The sequence below is a fragment of the Puma concolor genome, chromosome C2 (genome assembly GCF_028749965.1).
Source record: "Puma concolor isolate L17-30 chromosome C2, mPumCon1.1.hap2, whole genome shotgun sequence".
NCBI lineage: Eukaryota > Metazoa > Chordata > Mammalia > Carnivora > Felidae > Puma > Puma concolor.
The window spans coordinates 72,047,016-72,070,822 of NC_141675.1; the positions used below are offsets into that span (position 1 = coordinate 72,047,016).

The following is a 23,807-nucleotide window of genomic DNA, read 5'->3' on the forward strand; positions in this document are numbered from 1 at the left end:
ACAAGGAATAGACATATATCAGGCATTTAAGTGAAGATAGTTGCTGGGAAGAAAATATAAGTGGGGTAAAGGGATAGACACTGACTAGGTAGACCTAGTGGGGCCAAAAGTAGAATAGACCCTAGTGGGGGTAAGAGTGGGGTAGGAAACCAGTTAGTAGTCCATTGCTCTTATACAAGCAAGACATGATGTGTGTATGTGCTGGGGTAGAAGTAGTGGAGGTGGTGAGAAGTATCCAGATTCTGGACACTTGTTAAAAGTGCAGCTGACGTAACTTGCTCATAGATTGGGTGTAAGAGAAATAAACAATTTGGGAATGAAAGTGAGGTTTGGGCCTCAGCAACCAAGTGAATGGTGATAAAACTGGAAGGGATTGGGGAAGGAATAGGATAGGTGGGGACCAGGCCAGGCAGGGGAAAATCAAGTGAAAATTCAGGTGAAGATGTTCAAGTAGGCCATTGTGATTCAACTTGAAATGTTAGGGTTAGAGCTATACAAACTTGGGGGTCTTCCGATATCTTTGTAGGCCTTCCAAATTCTCTCTGTGTGCCTCTCCACCTTTCTCTCTGCCTCCATACCAGTATCAATTAAGTGGATGGACTCCAACCTTCTGGTTTCTAGCTGGATTCAGCCAGACTAGCAACAGATCAGAAGGGAGGAGAGTAGGATGGGGTAGTTTACTCGCCCTGCTCCCTCCCTGAACTTCCCCCTCAGTTGTCTGAGTCCCTCCATGAAAATCCACGGCGCTTGTCAGGCAGGTCTCCACACAGCTGTCTCTCTTCAGATGCAATAGTTGCTTCCTCCCTTCACCCCCATGGATGGAGACAGCTCCTCCCCTGACTAGTCGCAGAGTACTGATATTCTTACACTTTTGTAAACAGTCCTTTAAGTGGACTCTGCTTGAATGACCTAAGTTTGAGTTTGCTGTCTATTTCCTGCTGGTACCTTGACTGAATTTAAAACCAGAGATTGGATGAGATTACTTAAGGAGTACAAAGAGATAGAAAAGAAAAGAGATTTGAAGACTGACTCTTATTTAGAGGTTGGAAAGAGGAGGTGAGTTCCACAAGGAGGAAGTCAGTGACAGGGGAAGACAATCAGGAACACGGAGTATCTGGGTAGTGGCTCAGCGAAGACAGGTTTGAGAAAGAATCCTCCTAAAGTGGCCCAAGCCATCATTTCCCTGGGACTCTCAGGATCCCTAGCTTATCATCCCTGACTCCTTTGTACCTCTCAGGGGTCTTGAAATTGCTTAGTAATTAACTCCTGACATCCCCAGATCAGCCGATTTGTTGTATGTATGTACCTCAGCCCTAGTGGAAATGGTTTGAGTTCTCCTTGGAGGCTCTCAGCAGCAGCGCAAATCTACAGATGCATTAGGTATGGGAGGGAGAGGGAAATGGATAGGAATTGCCAAGGAGTTCACACACATGGGTGCACAAAATTCTGTACACGTCTCAAGTACTATGGCCAAAGCAGAAGCTGTTTCATATTCACCACAGATGTTGAGTATCTAACCTAACATTCAGTACACAGTGGCAGCTCAGTAGATTTTTTGGATGAATAAATGCTTGCTCTTGGTGCATGAAACCTCCTTTATAGACTTGACAACTAATTCCTTGAATTGCGCTATTATAATATGCCCCCTGATTATTCTTTTGTATACCCCATAATGCCTGGGTTTGAATGTTCTTTTCTTTTTTTAAAACAGAATTGTATTGAGAAGATGACAACATAAACTCTGCAGAAACAAAGGCTATGGATTTTGGTCACTTGGGCTCTGGGGCCATCAGATAAATGTATTACTAATGTACTTCTAACAACTATCGTCTTTGTTTAAAGTGTGAAATTGCTCTTCAGTAGTATCTTTTGCCACTCCCAGAAAGTGTGCTTTGTGTAACTGGCAAGTTTTTGCAGAGACTGTTAGCTGCTTGCAGCCTCTGTGTTAATGTGCTTTACTGATTTCCTCAAGTCCCTTTATCGTATCCTGACTCAGTATAAGTGAAAACAACTCCCTCTTCTACAAAATGGAGTTTGAATCCTGGCTGTGCCAATTTTACACACTGTAACTTTGTCTACAAAGTGTCTACAAACTTACAAAGTGCTTAAAGCTCAACCTAAGACCTTACATAAAGCTAAAATCACTAATGCCTGAGTTGAACAGGTTATAAACCACAGCTCTTCCTCCTCCCCCTGCTGTCCCACCACAGATAACTTTCTTGTGAAGAAAACAGTAGAAACGGTATTGGTCTTTGAGCCCAGAAACATACAAATGTAGGTGTTCTATACAGGAAACCTCAACAAGGTCTGGCTTTGCCAGGGGGAACAGTGAATGCGGCTCAAACTTTGTTTGAGTCTTAGTTTCTTTATCTATAAAATATTTCCTTTTTTTTAAGTTTATTTATTCATTTTGAGAGAAAGAGAGAGAGAGAAGGAGAGAGAGAATCCCAAGCAGGCTCCACACTGTCAGGGCAGAGCATGATGCTGGGCTTGAACCCATGAACTATAAGATCATGACCTGAGCCAAAACCAGGTCAGATGGTTAACCGACTGAGCCACACAGGCACCCCATCTATAAAATGAAATTAATAGTACAGTTGATTCTCATTTATGGATCCCTTATTTGCAAATTCATCTACTTGCTAGAATTTGTTGGTAATCCCCAAATCAATGGTCACAGCACTTTTGCAGTCATTGGTCAACGTGTGCAGCGCAATGAAAAATCTGAGTCACCTGACAGACATGTTCCCAGATGAGTTTTAACAAGGTGATACTTTGTCTTCTTGCTTCAGCTCATACTATAAACAAGTAATCCTTTTAGATCTATTTTGGGCCACATTTTCCAATTTTTGTGATTTTTCTCAGTGATTTTGCTCTTTAAAATGGCTCCTGAGTATAGTGCTGAAATGCTGCCCAGTATTCCTAAGCACAAGAAGGCTGTGATGTACCTTACAGAAAAAAATACATGTGCTACAAAAGCTTTGTTCAGGCATGTGTTCTAGTTCTGTTGACTGTTAGTTCAATGTTAATGAATCAACAATATATTTTATTTTATTTTTTTTAACGTTTATTCATTTTTGAGAGAGAGAGAGAGAGACAGAGCATGAATGGGGGAGGGTCAGAGAGAGGGAGACACAGAATCCGAAACAGGCTCCAGGCTGTGAGCTGTCAGCACAGAGCCCAACGCGGGACTCGAACTCACGGACCACGAGATCATGACCTGAGCGAAGTCGTCCGCCCAACTGACTGAGCCACCCAGGCGCCCCAACAATATATTTTAAATAAGACATCTTTAAACAGAAACACACATAAAAGATTACATATTAATCAGTTGATGATACTGTGACCGGAGGTTTGTGGGAACCTAATCCTGTATCTCCTTCAATTTTTTTTTTTTTTTTTTTGAGAGGTTGAGAGCAAGCGGGGGGTGGGGGGGGTGGGGGAGGAGCAGAGAGAGAATCTTAAGCAGGCTCCATGCTCAGCACAGAGCCTGATGCGGGGCTTGATCCGACAACCATGGGGTCATGACCTGGGCCGAAATCAAGAGTCAACTGACTGAGTCACCCAGGTGTCCCCTTGTATACCTTTTAGTAGCAATGGTTCAACATTAACTAATTCAGTGTTTGCAAAGACTTTATGAAAGATAACTAGTATTAAGATTGGGACACACCTTAAAAGACCTCATTTTAATTTAATTACCTCTTTTTTTTTTAATGTTTATTTATTTTTGAGAGAGACAGAGTGAAAGAGAGAGACAGAGTGTGAGCAGGGGAGGGGCAAAGAGAGAGGAAGACACAGAACCAATGAAGCTCTAGGCTCTGAGCTGTCAGCACAGAGCCTGACGCAGGGCTCAAACTCACAAACTGTGAGTTCATGACCTGAGCCAAAGTCAGGCGCTTAATCGACTGAGCCACCCAGGCACCCCTAACTTAATTACCTCTTTAAAGAATTTGTCTTTAAATACAGTTACATTCTGAGGTACTGGGATTAGGACTTCAACATACAAATTTTGGAGGGGACCCAATTCAACCCATAGCACATCCTATCCGTCCTCATTTCCCACACCTGGTTCTCTAGCCAGCCAAACTGGCCACTCAGCATCCCCTGAAGTTTTCTTGTTTCTGGGTTTTGCTCACAATATTGCATCCCTACAGCATTCTTTATCTCTGCCTGTTTAAGTCAAAGCTACCTTTTAAAAACCAGCATATTGATGAATGCTCATCAAAGAGGTAATTAAGTTAAAATGAAGTCTTTAAGGTGGACCCTAATCCAACATGATTAATGTCCTTACAAGAAGAGGAAATTTGGACACAGACACGCCCGCACACAGAGGAAAGACCATGTGAAGACAGAGGTAGAAGATGGTTATCTACAAGTCAAGAAGAGAGGTCTCAGAAGATACCAATCCTGTTGGTACCTTGATTTTAAACTTCTCAGCCTCCAGAACCATGAGAAATAAATCTCTGTTGTTTATAAGCTATCTAGTTTATGGTATTTTGCTATGGAAGCCCAAATGGTCTGAGATGCCAGGTAAATGAGTTGGGATTGGACCCTGTAGTTTGAACAACGAAATGTTTTAACTTTCTTTTTTTTTTTTTTTTCTTCAACGTTTTTTTTTTTTTTTTTTTTTTTTGGGACAGAGAGAGACAGAGCATGAACGGGGGAGGGGCAGAGAGAGAGAGGGAGACACAGAATCGGAAACAGGCTCCAGGCTCTGAGCCATCAGCCCAGAGCCTGACACGGGGCTCAAACTCACGGACCGCGAGATCGTGACCTGGCTGAAGTCGGACGCTTAACCGACTGCGCCACCCAGGCACCCCTTAACTTTCTTTTTAATGTTTATTTATTTTGGGGAGAGAGAGAGAGTGTGTGTGTGACAGTAAGGGGCAGAGAGAGGGGACAGAAGATCCCAAGCAGGATCCATACTGGCAGCCCGATGCCATACAGAGAGCCCGATGTAGGGCTCAATCTCACAAACTGTGATATCATGTAAGCCGAAGTTGGATACTGAACCAACTCAGCCACCCAGGTGCCCACATAACTAAACTTTTTAAAGAGGGGTAATGTGATCCATGCTGCCCTTCAGGAAGGGAACCGGAAACAGCTGAAGAGAACGAGCTAAAAAGAAGAAAGGTGGGAGGCTGGGTAGATTATTGCTGTTGAGGATTATTCTTCTAGGTTTATGTATCTGTATTTGAGGCTCACATAATGTTGTACATTGTTAGGCCCTGATACAAAAGGATAGTAGTGGAACAAGGTCGTAGAGTCTGGGACAAGGCTGGGAGAATGCTCTAAGAAAACAGTGAAACTGAAAACAGGTTTCTGGAAAACTTTCACAACAGCATGTTTGAAATTTCCAGTGGGGCTGTGAGGACTACAAAGGAATTGTGTAGCAATGGTCACTGAGCTTAAGATATACTATTTCCACGTGTGCCAAGGATATCATTGGGGATAGGAAATACTGAGACCCAAGTCATGAATAACAGATCTCTGGCAGGCATTCAACAGAGTCCTGAGCTGATATATGTGCCTGGACAAGAAGCAGCAACTTAAAACTTACTTTAATGTGTATTTTTCTCCATCATTTTGTTTCTTGCCTTCTGGAGTTTGATCATTTAAGGGAAACTGAGGCAATGATTGCCTCAGAATAACTTAGAGTTTGAATTTTGGAACAGCAGAGTAATTTCACTTTTGGACATGTTGAGTACAACGTGCGTTTCCAACTGGGACTTGTGAATGCAAAAGTCTAGCAGGACTGGACTGGAATACATAGATTTGAGAGCTGTTTGCTTGTGGGTGACAGATAGAGCCAACGCTATCTGGGAATCTGCACTGCAAGAAAAGAAAGATAGAGGCTCTGAATAGCTCTTACCAGGCTGCAGTCGAAGGAAGTGAAGGCACAGGAGTGGTCAGAGATAGAAGAGGAAAGCCATGACACAAAAGCCACCAGCGGAGGAACCAGTGATGTGGTTATCTTTGGAAAAAAGATGAATAGATGAAAATACATAGGAATGGGGTTAAAGTGGAGGAAGTTTAAGACAGATGAACTTGATTTCAGAGAAGTGAAAAGCCAGCTCATCTTGGAGAGTAAGAAAGGAATTAAGGAGAATAGGAAGTGTTCGGTAGATAGGCACCATGAGAATATAATAGGAAGTAAACAAAGCTGAACAAAAGACTGCTCATCCCCGTGAGAATTCAGTAGATAGTCTATAGCATAAAAGTACAAGGAAAAATTCTACAGTGCTCTGATGTTTCCATTAATGCCTCAAGCTATTTTAGTCAGCACTTTTTCAGTTGCAATTGAAGGAAATCCCAACTCAAACTAGAGTCTAAAGGTAATCTATTGGCATATATAACAGGAAAAGTCTAAAGAAAGTCTTAAGACAAGGCTAAATCCAAGGCCTCAAATAATTGTCATCAAAAGTACATTTCTCTCCATTGTTTGGCTCTACTTTCCTAGATAGCCACTGGCAGCTCCAAAAACATAGTCTCGCTGCTTTAGCAAAAGCCCACACAGAAAGAGCACTTCTTTCCCAATTTTTCCAGCCAAAACCTAGTAGAGACTATAATTGGCCCAGCTTGGATAAGGTGCCCAACATTGAACTAATCCCTGGGGCTAAGGGGCTGGGACAGTTGGATTGCCTGAATCACCCCTGAAGTCATGAATAACATGGACCCAAAGTGAGGGAGGGGTGGTTTTTCAGAGGAATGCCAGTCAGGCAAAACAACCAGGTCCACTACAGACTGAGAACAGGAGTGGAAAAAACAGGTGGTAGGACCAGTATCTTTCAGGACAGGTTAGGTTATGCTATAATAACAGACACACCTGTAATCTCAAAGGCTTAAAACAGCAGAGATTTATTTCTTCTGTTGTTACACGCATTGTAGGTCTGTTGGGACCACTTTCCCCACTTTAGAGCGTGTTTCTTAGAGACAAAAGGAAAGAGATCATGACAAAGGAAGCATTATCTCTTTAAACGTTTATATTTTTGAGAGACAGAGAGAGACAGGGGGCGAGCAGGGGAGGGGCAGAGAAAGAGGGAGACACAGAATCCGAAGCAGGCTCCAGGCTCTGAGCTGTCAGCACAGAGTCCGATGTGGGGCTCAAACTCAAGAACCGTGAGATCACGACCTGAGCTGAAGACAGAAATTCAACTGACTGAGCCACCCAGGAACCCCAGGAAGCACTGTCTCTTAAAGCTTCTACCTGGAGATATGTCTTCTCAAAATTATTGACATTTCATTGGCCAAAGTAGAGGAATGGAGAAGTAAGACACTACCAGGTACCTGGAGGGAAGAGAACTGAAAGTTTTATAAATGGTCTTAATGATTATCCCAGGGACTAGCCAGGTTTGGAATACTGGCAGAGAGAATATGGCAGAGAAATCAAGACATGAGAGAATCTAAAATGGTTGAAATGTCCTGGAGCAGTGAGGGAGCGGTGCAATAAAGAAGTAGAGAGTCTGTGGGGCAAAGTAGATATTAAGAGACTAGAGAACAAAGGGAGATGGAAAATCTAGTTTGAAAGGAGTGAGAGAGTGGTAGAAAGCTGTGGGGGTGGGTATTATTGTATCTCCTTTCCATAGCTGGTGACAGAAAAGTTCACTGCAGCTTGGTGAGCTAGACTGAATTGAAGTTGGACCAGTCTGCTTTGGTGAGCAGGTGCCAGGAATAAAGATCCAGCTGTTGGTACCAAAAGAAAGTCTTGTCAAGCAGGCGGAACACAGTGTTAGGGAATAGTTGAACCTATAAAATTGAGAGCCCAGTGATGAATGGTCAGTCTCGGGGTGAACTCGGCTGCCGGGATCTAGACCCAGGTAACATTCATAGAGTTGAGACAATACAAAGAGACAGGTTTTGGTACTAGGAAAGTTGGCCACAGATGAAGCCCCAGCCTTGGACTGCAAGTTTTGTTTTGTTTTGTTTTGTTTTGTTTTGGGAGAAGGAGGGAGGAAGGGAGAGAGGAAGAGCCCATGCCCATACAAGCGGAGAAAGGGCAGAGGGCGAAGGGCAAGGGAGAATCTTAAGAAGACTCCATGCCCAGCGTGGAGCTCAATCTCACAAAAATGAGATCATGATCTGAGCTGAAAAATCAAGAGTCAGACGCTTAACTGACTAAGCCAACCAGGCACCCCTGGACCACAGTTTTGGTGTGGTTTTTTTTTGCATAATAATTCATTATTTTATTTTATTTTATTTTATTTTATTTTATTTTATTTTATTTTATTTTATTTTTCAATATATGAAACTTATTGTCAAATTGGTTTCCATACAACACACAGTGCTCACCCCAAAAGGTGCTCTCCTCAATACCCATCACCCACCCTCCCCTCCCTCTCACCCCCCATCAACCCTCAGTTTGTTCTCAGTTTTTAAGAGTCTCTTATGCTTATGCTTTGGCTCTCTCCCACTCTAACCTCTTTTTTTTTTTTTCTTTTCCCTTCCCCTCCCCCATGGGTTTGTGTTAAGTTTCTCAGGATCCACATAAGAGTGAAACCATATGGTATCTGTCTTTCTCTGTATGGCTTATTTCACTTAGCATCACACTGTCTAGTTCTATCCACGTTGCTACAAAGGGCCATATTTCATTCTTTCTCATTGCCATGTAGTACTCCATTGTGTATATAAACCACAATTTCTTTATCCATTCATCAGTTGATGGACATTTAGGCTCTTTCCATAATTTGGCTATTGTTGAGATTGCTGCTATAAACATTGGGGTACAAGTGCCCCTATGCATCAGTACTCCTGTATCCCTTGGGTAAATTCCTAGCAGTACTATTGCTGGGTCATAGGATAGGTCTATTTTTAGTTTTCTGAGGAACCTCCACACTGTTTTCCAGAGTGGCTGCACCAGTTTGCATTCCCACCAACAGTGCAAGAGGGTTCCCATTTCTCCACATCCTCTCCAGCATCTATAGTCTCCTGATTTGTTCATTTTAGCTACTCTCACTGGCGTGAGGTGGTATCTCAGTGTGGTTTTGACTTGTATTTATTTCCCTGATGAGGAGTGATGTTGAGCATCTTCTCATGTGCCTGTTGGCCATCTGGATGTCTTCTTTAGAGAAGTGTCTATTCATGTTTTCTGCCCATTTCTTCACTGGGTTATTTGTTTTTCGGGTGTGGAATTTGGTGAGCTCTTTATAGATTTTGGATACTAGCCCTTTGCTGGACCACAGTTTTAAGGGAGAAGGGTCAATTACTAAAAAAAAAATAAATAAACTTAAAAAAATGGGGGGAGCACCTGGCTGGATCAGTTGGAAGAGCATGTGACTCTTGATCTCGGGTTTGTGAGTTCAGGCCCCATATTGTGTGTAGAGATTATTTAAAAATAAAATCTTAAACAAATACATCTTTATTCCTTGGTAAATTCTTGATATCAAGTCAAAGCCTAGTTCCTAGAACTGAAAAATAAGAGTTCAATTATAAGGAAGTCTATTTGATTTTGAACTTTCCAAATGATGATGCAGAGCTTCTTAAAGCCTTTGACCAAGGAAAGTTGGGGCTGAATCACTGAGTGAGGGTTAGGTGGACCCAGTTGTCATGGAGGGGAGGCATGTGAAGGCTAGGGAACATGTTGGTCCTAATAAGACTTGTGAGGCCAGACTGTTGGAAAGTTGGCATGTGGCTGTTGAGATTGATGGCAGTGCTTCAGGTAGAGAGAAGGACTGAGATCCTGAAATGATCAACAAAAGTGGAGAATATTCTGGAGTTCCATAGATGATGATAGGGAAAGTGGGGGAAGAGGAGTATAAGTGAGTGGTTTGGGTTTCCTTCCAAAAAAAGGTACAGTGCTGAGAGGAGAGGGCAGTGGAGAGACGGTAGGAAACATGATGGGAAGTGGACTCCTTTGAAAGTGACAGTGTATTGGGGGAAAACCCAATCACAGTGAAGTAGGAACTATATTTAAAGGAAACTGTGTTCAAGGATGTAGGGGAGCTTGTTGACCCTAGGATAGGGAGTTCCTACTGCCCAAAAAGGAGATCCTAGTTAAAGGCCAGTCATAGGAGATATGAGAGTGGATGGAGCCAAGGTATGAAAGGGGGGAGCTAGCAGAGAGGGCATGTGGTTGTGTAATTACAGAAATAGGTCATTACAGAAGTGTATTTGCCCTAATCTCTCCTTTTGTCTCTTTTCATGGGCGTAGCTATTGTCTTTATACTTTTTTTTTTTTTAATGTTTATTTATTTGGAGAGAGAGAGACGGTGTATACACGAACAGGGGAGAGGCAGAGAGAGACAATCCCAAGAAGGCTCCATGCTGTCCATGCAGAGCCTGGCGCAGGGCTCTATCTAATGAACCTTGAGATCATGACCTGAACTAAAATCAAGAGTTGGACGCTTAACTGACTGAACAACCCGGGTGCCCCTATACTTCAGTTTTAAAGGCAGAAAATATTAATGGTGTTTTTCTGTTAGTGTGTTAGTCTGGGCAAAATTATAGAGCAGATCAAGTATCTGACTACATTAGAACTCTATCTATAATGGATAGAATAATGGTCCCCCCAAAGATGTCCATATATCCTAATCCCTGAAGCCTGTGAATACATTACCTGCCATGGCGAAATGGACTTTGCAGATGTGATTAAGGTAAAGATTGGGAGATTAACCTGGGTGGGCATAAGAAACCTTATAAAACAGACAGGAGGGTCAGAGTTAGAGAACGGGATGTGTTGAGAGAAGCAGAGGACAGAGTGATATGGGACCATGAGCAAGGAATGCATATGCAGCCTCTAAAAACTGCAAAGGACAAGAAGTGGACTGTCCCCTTGACCCTCCAGAACAAACACAGCCCTGCAGACACTTTGCTTCATTCCCTTAAGACCTGATTTTGGACTTCTGACCTTCAGAAACGTAAGAGAAAAAAATTTGTGCTGTTTTAAACCATTGATTTTGTGATACTTTGTCACAGCACCAATAGAAAATGAACACAACATCTAAGGAGAGAATGAGGAGAATCCAGGTTTTGACTTCCCAATGTTAGGAAAAGGCAAGAAACTGAGGGCTGGAGTTAGGTGAGAAAATAGTGTGGAATAATTGTTTGCTATTCTTCGTCTTTAAAATCTAATAAGCTAAAATTCTAAAAGCTAAATTCTCTCCAGAACTAGTGTAATGGCTCTATGCTTGTACGCAAATTTCAAGGTGTTTTGAAGTTATGTTTGTCAGTTTGCAAAGGAAATTGGAAAATCTTTCTGAAAAGATTCAATGCAAGAGAGTTGTAAATGGTAAAAGAAAAGTTAAAACAAATAAATACTGCCCTTTAGAAATAGCTCTTCCATGCATTTATGTTTTTGCAAGATATTCTGTGCAGTTTGGGGGGAAATGGATTCTTGGGAGACCAGGAAAACTTGTGGCTGTAAGTTCTCATAAACTTTCAAGAAAGTTTTTTAAAAAAATTTATTGAAAATACCATTTTTGTACTATAAATTATTATGCTGTAGCCCTTCTAGGTCTTCAGAATCAGTTAACTTTCCCTAAAAATGAGCTCATTGTAGGGGCGCCTAACTAACTTAGGAGAGCATCTGATTCTTGATCTCAGGGTTATAAGTTTGAGCCCCACATCGGCTGTAGAGATTACTTTTTAAAAAACAGCTAATTGGGGGTGCCTGGATGGCTCAGTCGGTTAAGTGTCTGACTTTGGCTCAGGTCATGATGCTGAGGTTTGTGAGTTCGAGCCCCTTATAGGGCTCTGTGCTGACAGCTCAGAGCCTGGAGCCTGCTTCAGATTCTGTGTCTCCCTCTGTCTCTGCCCCTCCCCTGCTCACGCTCTGTCTCTCTCTGTCTCAAAAATAAATAAAACATTAAAAAAAATTTTTTAAACCAGCTAATTTTAAGAGTTAATTTTATTAATATAGACGTGTCCTTCTCACCTTTCTCACTGGTGCTCCCCGATCTTTTTTGGATGGTATTTGAGGTTTGCTGTCATTTAATTCAGGATTTTGAAGTACATGTGAGGCTTTACTTCAGAGGGCTAATTGGATTTTCCTTACATAATGGATTTTTTTTCTTGAGTAACAAATAACACATGTATACAAACCCCATATACTGAGAGCTATTTGAAGAGGAATTTAATTTGGTAATAATTCTGTTAGCCTTTCCAAGTTGGTGACCACACAACAAAGAAGGCAAGCCAGGAGTTAAACAGTTGCAATTAGGGGTGCTAGGTGGCTCAGTTTGTCGAGCCTCGGACTCTTGATTTTGGCTCAGGTCATGATCCCAGGGTCATGGGATCGAACCCCACATCTGGCTCTGCCCTCAGCGTGGAGTCTGCTGATTGTGAAGCCTGCTTAAGATTCTCCCCCGCCTCCCTGTGCCCCTCTCCCCTACTTGCATGCTCCTTCTCTCTCTCTTTCTCTCTCCCTCAAATTAAAAAAAAAAAAAAAAGTTGCGTTAAGGGTATGAGACAAATTGGAAGGCATGAGCAAGTATGGAGTCCCAGAGGTTGCACACTGAGAGCTGAGCTATGCCTGGCTAGCCAGGAGCACAGACAGAGTAACGGGGAAGCCAAGTGTGAGACAGCCAGGCCAGGCAGGCCCCCAGTCAGGGTACTTCCGTGTGCCAGTCAGATTTCAGAGTTAGCAGGGAGATAAAGGAGTTCAGCCAGAGCCTGGAAACATCAACTCACTTGCCAGTAGTTGGAGCACAATCAGGACAGGGCAGCTGAGCCCTGGGCAGCAGCTATCCTCTGCTTGCTTTGCTTTTGAGTGGTTTTCCTGATGTAAATGGAAAGAGGAAAAACAGACCCATCCAAGTATTGAAGAATGCAGCTGAGGGTTAGACATTCTGAAAAAAACAAACAAAAACACACACACCCCCATTCCTAGTAGTTCTGGGTTGACTATTTTAACAAAAGTAAACTACCCACCTTTCTATGCATGATACTAAAGGCAAAAATCATAAAGGAAAAGACTGATGGACTAATCAATGTCAATGTAAGACATTTTTAAACTTCTGTATGTCAGTAAATATTCACAAATATGCAAAGACAGACTTCCAAGATATTTACAACTCAACATAAAACTATTGTTTTGTGTATGTTTATAACTACAGAAAATTAGAAATGATTGAAATGTCAATCAAAAGACAATTGCTTAAACTATGAAATATCCCAACAGTGAAACTTGAAGACTTTCTTTTTTTTTAAGATGTCAGATAAATATCTTAGGCTTGTGGGCCATGAAGTCCTTTTTGCAACTACTCAATTCTACAATTGTAGCACAAAACTTGCCATAGACAATAAGGAAACAAAAGAGCATGGGGTGTTCCAACAAAACTTTATTTATAAAAACATGTGGTCCATCTACAGGTTATAGTTTGCTGATCCCTTTTCTAAACAATAATTTTTATAAAAATTAGGTAAATCTATATATAATACAGTGGAAGCCTGTTTAAATTACATTAAGCAAAAAATACATGTTTCAGAACAGTAATTAATATTAAAATATTGTAATTACATATATATATATATATACCCTTATATAGATAAAGAGATAGTACAAAGGAAAAAAGCCTGAAATAATATGTACCAAAATGTTAACCTGGAGACTAGTATCCCAATTTAGGATTGTAAAATGATTTTCCTAGTGTAAGATTTTAAATGACTTTTTAAAAATAATAATGCTTAGGGGTGCCTGGGTGGCTCAGTCGATTAAGCGTTCGACTTTGGCTCAGGTCATAAGCTCATGGTCTGTGAGTTTGAGCCCTGTGTCAGGCTCTGTGCTGACAGCTTAAAGCCTGGAGCCTGCTTTGGATTCTCTGTTTCCCCCTCTCTCTCTGCCCCTCCCCCACTCGCATTTTCTCTCTCTCTCTCTTGCTCTCGTTCTCGCTCTCACTCTCACTCTCTCAAGAATAAATAAAATATTAAAAAAAAATTTTTTTTAAATAACGCTTAAAACAATTTATGATGCTTGAGCGCCTGGGTTGCTCAGTTGGATAAGCATTGGACTTCAGCTCAGGTCATGATCTCTAGGTGCACCAGTTTGAGCCCTGGGTCAGAGTCTGTCCTGACAGCTCAGAGCCTGGAGCCTGCTTTGGATTCTCTGTCTCCCTCTCTCTCTGTCCCTCCCTCACTCATTCTCTTTCTCTCTCTCAAAAATAAACATTAAAAAAATTAAAAAAGCAATTTATGATGCAAAACAAAACATTAAAAATGTACATATAACTCTATTAGCTATGTACAGCCATTTTTATTTCTCGGTGTTCTCTTTCAATCTTTATCTGCACTATATGCTTTCTCAAGGTGTATATTTTTTTCCTGATTTTCTTTTTTTTTTATTCTTTTAAAAATATTTATTCATTTATGAGAGACAGAGAACATAAGCAGGGTAGGGGCAGAGACAGGAGGAGACACAGAATTGAAGCAGGCTCCAGGCTGTTAGCACAGAGCCCACAATGGGGCTTGAGCTCACAAGCTGCGGGATCATGACCTGAGTCAAAGTTGGATGCTTAGCTGACTGAGCCACACAGGTGCCCCCTGATTTTCTTTGCCTTATTCCTGTTATATCTTCAGGGTCAGCAGTTTCCAATAAACACAGTTCAATAAATGTTAGTTAAGGGACACCTGGGTGGTTTAGTCAGTTAAGTGTCTGACTTCAGCTCAGGTCATGATCTTGCAGTTCGTGAGTTCGAGCCCCGCATTTAGCTCTGTGCTGACAGCTCAGAGTCTGGAGCCTGCTTTGGGTTCTGTGTCTCCCTCTCTCTCTGCCCCTCCCCTGCTCACACTCTGTCTCTCTCTCTCTTTCAAAAATAAACATAAAAAAATAAATGTTAGTTAATAGTTGTGATTATGATCATAGTGATAATGATGTGAAGTAGACCATTTTTAGGTTAAGTTTTTAATAAGACTTCTTGGGAAAAACTAGCAACCACATTCACAAAGGTTAGTGTCAAGTGTTACTCAGTAACCTTTCAGAAGGATTCTAAAATCCTTCAGAATCTCTTCGTTCAGATGTCCCAGGGAATAGACACCAAAAAGTTTCCCAGAGCATTGCTATCTCCGTGTTTCTTACTATAGCCCAGTTGGCACAGTAGGAATAACTTTGATGCTTCTAACAGCTGACAGAATGATACAAGATGATCAAAGGTTTAGCTTGTGAATTATTTTGCTTGCTTGTGTTATCCAGAGTCTAGAGTCCCAAAAATGTACTCCCGGATTTGGTGCACCACTGATGGTACACGCAGTGAAATCAGAGGCTTTTTAATCCCTGTGTGACTTTATCAACGTCTGACAGTTGATAAGGTGAGTAATCTCAGAGTAGCATAATGTGATTCTGTATAAGCTATATCTGAGGAAAAGGGAGGGTGGGAAAGAGAGGCTGGACTCAAGGCTCAGAACTCATCATACTGATTAGGTACAATAGGCTAATTATGACCGAGTTTAATGCTCAAATTCTTCACTGTTTGGGTTTTTCCATCTGCATATGGGCACTTTTGACATTTTTATCAGAAATCAACAAACATAATGGTAAGCTTAAATACAGGTTTTCTTTTTTTTTTTTTATTTTTTTTAAATTTTTTTTTTTTCAACGTTTATTTATTTTTGGGACAGAGAGAGACAGAGCATGAACGGGGGAGGGGCAGAGAGAGAGGGAGACACAGAATCAGAAACAGGCTCCAGGCTCTGAGCCATCAGCCCAGAGCCTGATGCGGGGCTTGAACTCACAGACCGCGAGATCGTGACCTGGCTGAAGTCGGACGCTTAACCGACTGCGCCACCCAGGCGCCCCACAGGTTTTCTTATAGTCAGTTTAGGTAGAGCCGGAAGACAACAGTTATTTGAATTATCTGCAAAGACTGATGGTTTTGATTTTTTTTTAACGTTTTTTAATTTATTTTTGAGATAGAGAGAGACAGAGCATGAACGGGGGAGGGTCAGAGAGAGGGAGACACAGAATCCGAAACAGGCTCCAGGCTCTGAGCTGTCAGCACAGAGCCCGACGCGGGGCTCGAACTCACGGACCGTGAGATCATGACCTGAGCTGAAGTTGGCCGCTTAACCGACTGAGCCACCCAGGCGCCCCTAGACTGATGGTTTTGTAATTAACAATTCCTCTGTTTCTCATACATTTTTTCTAGAAAACTTTAAGCCCTCCCCTCCACACACAGAAAAACAGAACAAAAGAAACACCTTCTCACACCTACCAACAAAATAGACTCTATAAGCTGTTCCCCGGTTAGAGTCAGAGTGCATACTGCAATTAAATGTGAGTACCTCCCATTAGGTGTGCCAAATGCTTTCTCTTTTCTTTGCAACTGTCTTATTCATATGCTAGAGTGGAGATAAAAGACTTTAAATGGAAGGATTGCACAACCACCACCCACATCTTTGCAAGCTCTGGTGGAAGCCTAAGCCTAAGCCTAAGTGAACATTTGGGATCCATTCTCCAAGTAGTAACTGGAATGTGTTAGCAGCCATTTTCATACACTGTGGAAACTGTTATAGTCCTTGAGTGCAGCCATTGCTCATTTCTCCTTGTATCCTCAGTGCCTGGCCTAGGGCAGGTATTCAATAAGTTAGGTGATCAAAGATTCAGCTTGCTTTTGGCATCCAGAGTCTAGAGCCCCCCAAATGTACTGCTGGATCTGGTATACCATTAATGATACAGTTGGTATAATTAGGGGCTCTGCCTAAACTTCTAACGAATGAATGAATGAAACATAGAAACTCCACTGTGACAGAAGTTTGATAAAGTTCTGCGCTGGTGCGGTTTGGGGGAAAAGTATATTCCCAAACATGTTAATGGATGAACGTAAATTGTGCAATCTCTGAGTAATTTGGCAATGACCATTGAAAAAAAGGCACATACCCTGTGACCCAGCAATTCCACTTCGGGGAATTCATCCTGCATAAAAACTCTCTCACATACGCATACAGTAAAGAATAGTCTCGAAGCATTCTTTATACCAGCAAAAGACTAGAACCAACTTAATGTCCGTATGTAGAGAACCGGTGAAATAAATTATGGTATATACATATCATGGAATTCTTTCTGATGTTAAAATGAATATGATAGAATTATACATACTGACATGGAATTATCTCCAAGGTATCATGGTTGAGTGAAAAAAGTCAGGTGCGAAACCACGTGTTCAGTATGCTACTGCATGTGTAAATAAGCAAAAAGAGTAGGGGAAAGGATACAAAGATATGCTTTCATTTAAAAAAACTGTCTCTGGAAGGTTACAAAAGAAACTGGTAAGAGTGGGTCAATCTGGATGGAGAAACAAGGAATTTCAAGGATTAGAGGGAGAGAGATTTGTTTTTTTCACTCTTTTGTATTCAATTGAAGCTGTGTATATAGACTACTATTTCAAACAAAAGTGCTCAGAAGTAAACATCTCAGAATTAGTTTCCCAAGAGAATGCCTTTTAGAACTCATCATAGTGTGAGTTACCATTTATATCAGGAAAACTGTAAGGAGGGGAGAGATATATCTACATAATTACTCATAGAAGCATAGAACATCTCTGAAGAAGAGAATGGGGCAGCTAGGGATCCAGGTGGAAGGAAGACATTCCTGTATAACTTTTTGTACCTTTTAATTTTAAAAGCATAGGTATATATAATAAAAATTAAAATTGTTTTTGTTTTTAAAGTTTACCGGACACGTAGAAGAAGTAGAAAGGAAAATGTGTCTTGGGAAGTAGGAACAGCATGCTTGGTAGGATCAGGCAATCATAGTTTCAAATCCTGACTTTTTTTTTTTCAGTTTATTTATTTTGAGAGATGGCAAGCGAGCAGGAGAGGGGCAGAGAGACAGGGAGAGAGAAAATCCCAAGCAAGCTCTGTTCTATCAGTGCATAGCTCCACATGGGGCTCTATCTCACCAACTGCAAGATCATGACCTGAGAGGAAATCAAGAGTTCCACGCTCAACTGAGCCACCCAGGCACCCTCTGACTCTTTCAATAGCTGTGTGATGTTGGGCAACTTGCTGAAATCTCTGGGCCTCTTATGAAAAAACCCACATGGGAAGTTGTGTGGATTACACAGAAAATATAAAGCGTGTTTCCTATGATAGCACTTATTAGGAGGTCAGTAATTTGTAGTCGTTGTTACCATATGGCAGAGGCATTTCTTCTGTGTATTCCAAAAATAGTTTCAAGGATCTTAAAGAAACAATACAGAACAAGAACTTTGGACTCATTTGAGTGTTGCTACGTGGCGGAGGTAACAGCCCCATCACATGGCTCTGGCGCTGACCTAGATCAGTGGGAAATCCATGATTGGCCCTGAAGTGACCCCAGGTGGCGTAGTGCCACTTTATACCACCAATTGATTAAATGTGGACAATGTTTGCTCGTGTTGTGATTTCTGAAAAGAGCCATATCAAGTGAGCAAAGAGATTTTAAAAGCGATTATGAAATAATAAACACATATGAAATCCACAGAGTATCTAGCACTTCATCTTCTTTTCTTTCCTTATTTGTCTTTTCAGGATCACATTGTGAATATCATAATAAACCTGTTGATGTGTTACAAAGGTACAAGCTATAACCACATATATTTTCATTTGCTTCTTTGTCTAGCTAGGTCATATTATCTGAAATGGTTAGCAGATCTCTTACTATTCTAATGGAAAACAGATGTATCAGTCTGACTGATCATATTTCTTTTTTTTTAATTTTTTTTAACGTTTATTTATTTTTGAGACAGAGAGAGACAGAGCATGAACGGGGGAGGGTCAGAGAGAGGGAGACACAGAATCTGAAACAGGCTCCAGGCTCTGAGCTGTCAGCACAAGAGCCCGATGCGGGGCTCGAACTCATGGACCGTGAGATCATGACCTGAGCCGAAGTTGGCCGCCTAACCGACTGAGCCACCCAGGCGCCCCTGACTGATCATATTTCTATTGGTGAAAAGCTCTAGGCTCCAGATATTTATCCTTTATCTCAGTAGTGCTTGCATTCATGTCACATTTTTGGAATTTCACTAAACAGAGAGTGGTACTCTTTATGCACACACAGAATTTCACTAAACAGTGGTACTCTTTACGCACACACAGATCCATCCACACAAAATTGCTTACAGTGAAATTAGTTTTTGATAATTACTTAAATAATTTTTTAATGTTTATTTACATTTGAAAGAGGAAGCGAGAGACACAGTGCATAACAGGGAAGGGGAAGAGAGATGGAGACAGAATCTGAAGCAGGTTCTAGGCTCTGAACTGTCAGCACAGTGCCCGACACAGGGCTTGAACCCACAAACACGAGATCATGACCTGAGCCGAAGTCTGGATGCTTAACCAACTGAGACACCCAGGTGCCCCAGTTTTTGATAATTACTAATGTCATATATTTTGCTGCATGAATAAAATAACTCTAAATGGACATAAGTTGTGTCATTATTTATAACAAATGGTAATCTCCTGAATTTGTTTCCTAGCTTGCATTTGTAAGTTGAAGTTTTTTTCAACTCTGAGACTGATAAAGGCGGAAATGGGATGAGATCGGTGATATTTTGTAATGAGTGCTGTAATTCCATAGTCTGAATTCTGCCAGAGCTGGTGAAAAAAGGCGTGAGGTACAGCGTCTTGGGCAGGCTGATGCAGCATTACAAGAGTGGAAGACCAGCGACCCAGTGAGGCAAAATCAAGTGTTACACTGGGTACTCAGAAGACATTCTTGCTGCTTGGAGATTACAAAGGATTTCTAAAAGGGCGCTTATTTTTATTGATCTGGATTCAGAAGCAACCACTGAGCATCTACTAAAGGCTAATAAGTTTACATACATGTTACTTCAATATCTTTTATTTTTAGGTTGATAGAAGGAGAATGCTGGCTCAGGTGGGAAAATTGTAAGCATTGGTTGTTTTGGTACATTATGCCCTTGAAAATTGGCACAGACAATAATCTTGAGTTGCTGTTGTTGTTGTAGCTTTTTAATCCAACTAGCTCTCAGTAATGTTAATGTAGGCTCAGCCAAGATTTTAGGGAAAACATGTTAGGCTGCAGAGGAGAAATATTAACACACACACACACAACACACACACAAACACTCACATATTTTATATTTCACAAAGTAGATTCTGTTGGGTCAGTATTTTCCTTTTAATGTATTTTCTACCAGCTTTCCTAATTATGAAGGATGGAAGAAAACAAGTTGCCACAGTATAAGTCTTACCACGAAAGAAACAATGTCATTATTACCAAGCATGTGCAGTTCTCTGACATTGTTCTCTTGGGATACTGAATAGGTTTCCTTTCTCAACAGTCCCTCCAGCAATTCAATACTTTAGGGCCAACAATCTTAGTGCCCTAATTACAATTTTGCTGATTAAAATTAATGAAAGACTTAAGTGTGCACTTTTATCTGCATTAACATGTCATTAGTCCTGACATACCAGATGACTCTGAAGTTCAGTTCATTTGAAGTTCATTACAATGGTTTATTATCATATAAAGTAATGTGTCCCGTGATACATCAAGAGAACAAGCTGACCTGAAATTATGAATGAATGATCTGTTTTCTAATATCTTTTTGAATTATCAAATAAAGCCAAGCCCTCATTATAAACAAAAACAACTAAGCATGACTTTCTAGCATTTTCTCAAGCTGTGTTCTTTGTGTTGTCATACTAAAGATTCTCCTGCACTCCAGTGTGTTCTTTATGGGTGGAGACATTCACAGCATCTCAGGCCTCCCTGAAGGCTAGCAGTATGGTCCTCATTAACCCTACTGAACTGTTTTGTTTTCTGACAAACGCTGAAGTTGTAGGACAAATATTTTACTTTTTTTTTTTTTTTTGAGAGGGGGAGAGAGAGAGAGAGAGAGAGCAGGGGAGCGGTAGAAAGAACGAGAGACAGGCTCCACACTGTTAGTACACTGTGAGATCATGACTGGAGCCAAAATCAAGAGTCAGATGCTTAAGCAACTGAGCCACCCCAGCGTCCCAACTTCTTCAACCCAACTCTATTTCTCCATGGATGGGAGAGGTTGTAGATAATACTGATGAGAGATATCAAGATACATAATCCATTTTAGTTGGTATATTGAATTACTATGCATTTAAGTTGGTGTATTGAATTACTATGCATATAAACTGTAAACTGATTTAAATGAATTACTGTGTATTTTCAACACAAATAGTATTGCTTCAACATTTAATTATTACCAAAGTACCACAAGTTTTATAGCTCATTGGCTTTATTAGTCAAACAGCATAAAACCACAGAGTGGAAATGGAAATATTTTTGAGGATTTGATAGGTATTTATACAATTAAAGCTATTAGTCAAACAGCATAAAACCACAGAGTGGAAATGGGAATATTTTGAGGATTTGATAGGTATCTATATACTGAAAGCTATAATCATGGGGGCAACAATTAACATAGAGTACTTAGTGCACTGTGCTAGATGTGTTACATGCATTATCTCAGGGGTCAGTAAACTCTTTCTACAAGGGGTCTGATAGGAAACATGTTCTCCAGCTTAGTGTCTGTCATAACTACTCAACTTGGCCTTATACCCCAAAAGCATCCATAAATGAATAAGCTTGGCTGTGCTCTAGTAAAGCTTAGTTTATGGTCATTGAAATGTGAATTTCATATAATTTTCACATGTCATAAAATATTATTCCTAAAAATAATTTTAAAAACCATTTAAAAATGGAATAAACATTGTTAGCTCATAGGCCATACAAAAACAGAAAGCAGTTTGGGTTTGGCCATGGGGCTATAATTTGCTGACCTCTGCATTATCTCATAGGGTTAATGGGGATTTCCTAAATGATCAGATACACTGAGATTATACTATTAAGTGAATGGGACTGTTTTCTCACTAGCTTTGTTCCTCACCCTACTACCACTCTGCCGCGCTGCTGGCACTGAGACTTACGGGACTTTATTCCATTATTCCTAGGGCTAAGAGCAGCCTATATGTCTAGACTTTAGACAGACCAATTCCAGGGAGAGATATCAGTGACCTGGACTGGGCTGGTAAAAACAGAGGACTAAGAACAATAGACAGGCTAGGTATATATTTAGAATCAGGTACTTGCTTGGATGAGGATTGTTTGACACCTGTCTCACAGGATAAAAAAAAGTGATGATACTTTTATGGGGTGTATATCGGGCTCTGTGCTGACAGCTCAGAGCCTACAGCCTGCTCTCCATTGTGTCTTTCTCTCTCTGCCCCTCCTACACTCATGCTCTGTCTCCCTCCCTCTCTCTCAAAAATAAATAAACATTAAAAAAATCAATGATACTTTAAAAAATAATTTTAGGGGCACCTAGGTGGCTCAGTTGTTTAAGGGTGTGACTCTTGATTTCAGCTCAGGTCATGATCTTCATGGTTTGTGAATTCAAGCCCTGCCTCCAACTCTGCACTGACAGCAAAGAGCCTGCTTGGGATTCTCTGTCTGCCTCTCTCTCTGCCCTTACCTTGTTCAGGGACCACACACTCTCTCTGTCACATAAATAAATAAATAAACAAACATTCAAAAAAATTTTTTTAATGTTTATTTATTTTTGACAGCGAGACAGAGCATGAGCGGGAGAAGGGCAGCGAGAGAGGGAGACCCAGAATCGGAAGCAGGCTCCAGGCTCTGTCAGCACAGAGCCTGACGCGGGGCTCGAACTCACAGACTGCGAGATCATGACCCGAGCCGAAGTCGGACGATGGACCGACTGAGCCACCCAGGCGCCCCTAAATAAACAAATATTTTAAGGAATAAAGAAAAAAAAATTTTTTTAAGTGCTACCTAAATTTAGTTGGGAAAATATGTCATCTCTTTCTTCTTCTAATTATTAATAGCCATTTAAAAAATTGCAGGATCCTACAGGTTTATTTGATTTACTGTTCCCCTACCCCAAAGTTGAGCTTTTAACATAAAAGTTAGTTGAAAATCTTTTTAACATAAAAGTTAGCTGAACATACTTTTTCTGGAAAAAAAAAATTATGCATCCCCCACAACCCAAAACTGGGAGTCGCTGCGTGGAGACACTGTTATTTCCAGACTCTTTTCCAGGGTTTTACTTTCTTCTACCAGAGTCCCACCACTGCTCGGCGCCCAGCCACACCCCTGGACCCGCCCGGACACTTCCCCTCGGACTCTCTCCTCCCTCTGCCGCACTCTCCCGCCCACTCAGGAAGCTCCGCCCACTCAGGAAGCTCCGCCCCCCAGCTATCCCTCCCGCCTGGGGCCAGTTCCGCAACCCAACTCCTTCCCTCCTTCCGTCGCTTTACCCTTTCCCCGCCTCCATGGCTGCCCTCGATTGGCTAAACTGGCTGTGCCGCGGCCGGGATGCAGCACAACCTCTTTCTGATTGGCTAAAGGGTGCCCGGGCCTCTTGTGATTGGCTGATAAGAGCAGACAGCAAGTGTGACTGAGCTCCGGGGTGTGTGGACGCGGCTTTGTTGCCCGAGGGGGGTGGCGGTGGAAGTTAAGGGGGTAGGGGGTTAGTGCTTCTCGGGACCCACACCTCGCGGCCGTCGCAGTCACTTCGCCCGGTGGCCTTTAGCGTAGGAGTCGCGCGGACAGCAGCCATGAGCGGCGGGGTGTACGGGGGAGGTGAGTGAGTGCGGCCGGACGAGAGAGCGCGCCTTTTTAGCGTGTGGGTTTTGTAACCGCCGCCCCCAGCCCTCCCCTCCGCGGCGGCCCCTTCCGGTCTCCCCCGCTCGGGACCCCGGCCTCCCCGCCCCATCCCCGCCCCGCGCTCTGCCCGCCCCCGGAGCCCACCCGGCTCTTTTGAGAGCCTTGGGCGCCCGGAGTCGCCGCCCCCTGCGGTTCCTTCCAGCCTTGGCCCCCCGGAGGAGCAGGGTTTTGGGGGTGCTCTTCGGCCTCGGGCTGGGCGGGCACTTCATCC

At 41.9% G+C, this 23,807-nt stretch overlaps 1 protein-coding gene across 1 annotated transcript in view; it reads left to right on the top strand.

Annotated features, from left to right (window-relative positions):
- The first annotated feature begins 23,329 nt into the window (after nucleotides 1-23,329).
- ACTL6A (actin like 6A) overlaps nucleotides 23,330-23,807 on the top strand; it is a 30,146-nt gene continuing 29,668 nt past the window's right edge. Inside the window, exon 1 of the mRNA XM_086674777.1 lies at nucleotides 23,330-23,512. Within this exon, the coding sequence (XP_086530903.1) occupies nucleotides 23,488-23,512 (25 nt within the window). The 5' untranslated portion in view covers nucleotides 23,330-23,487. The remainder of the gene's footprint in view (nucleotides 23,513-23,807) is intronic.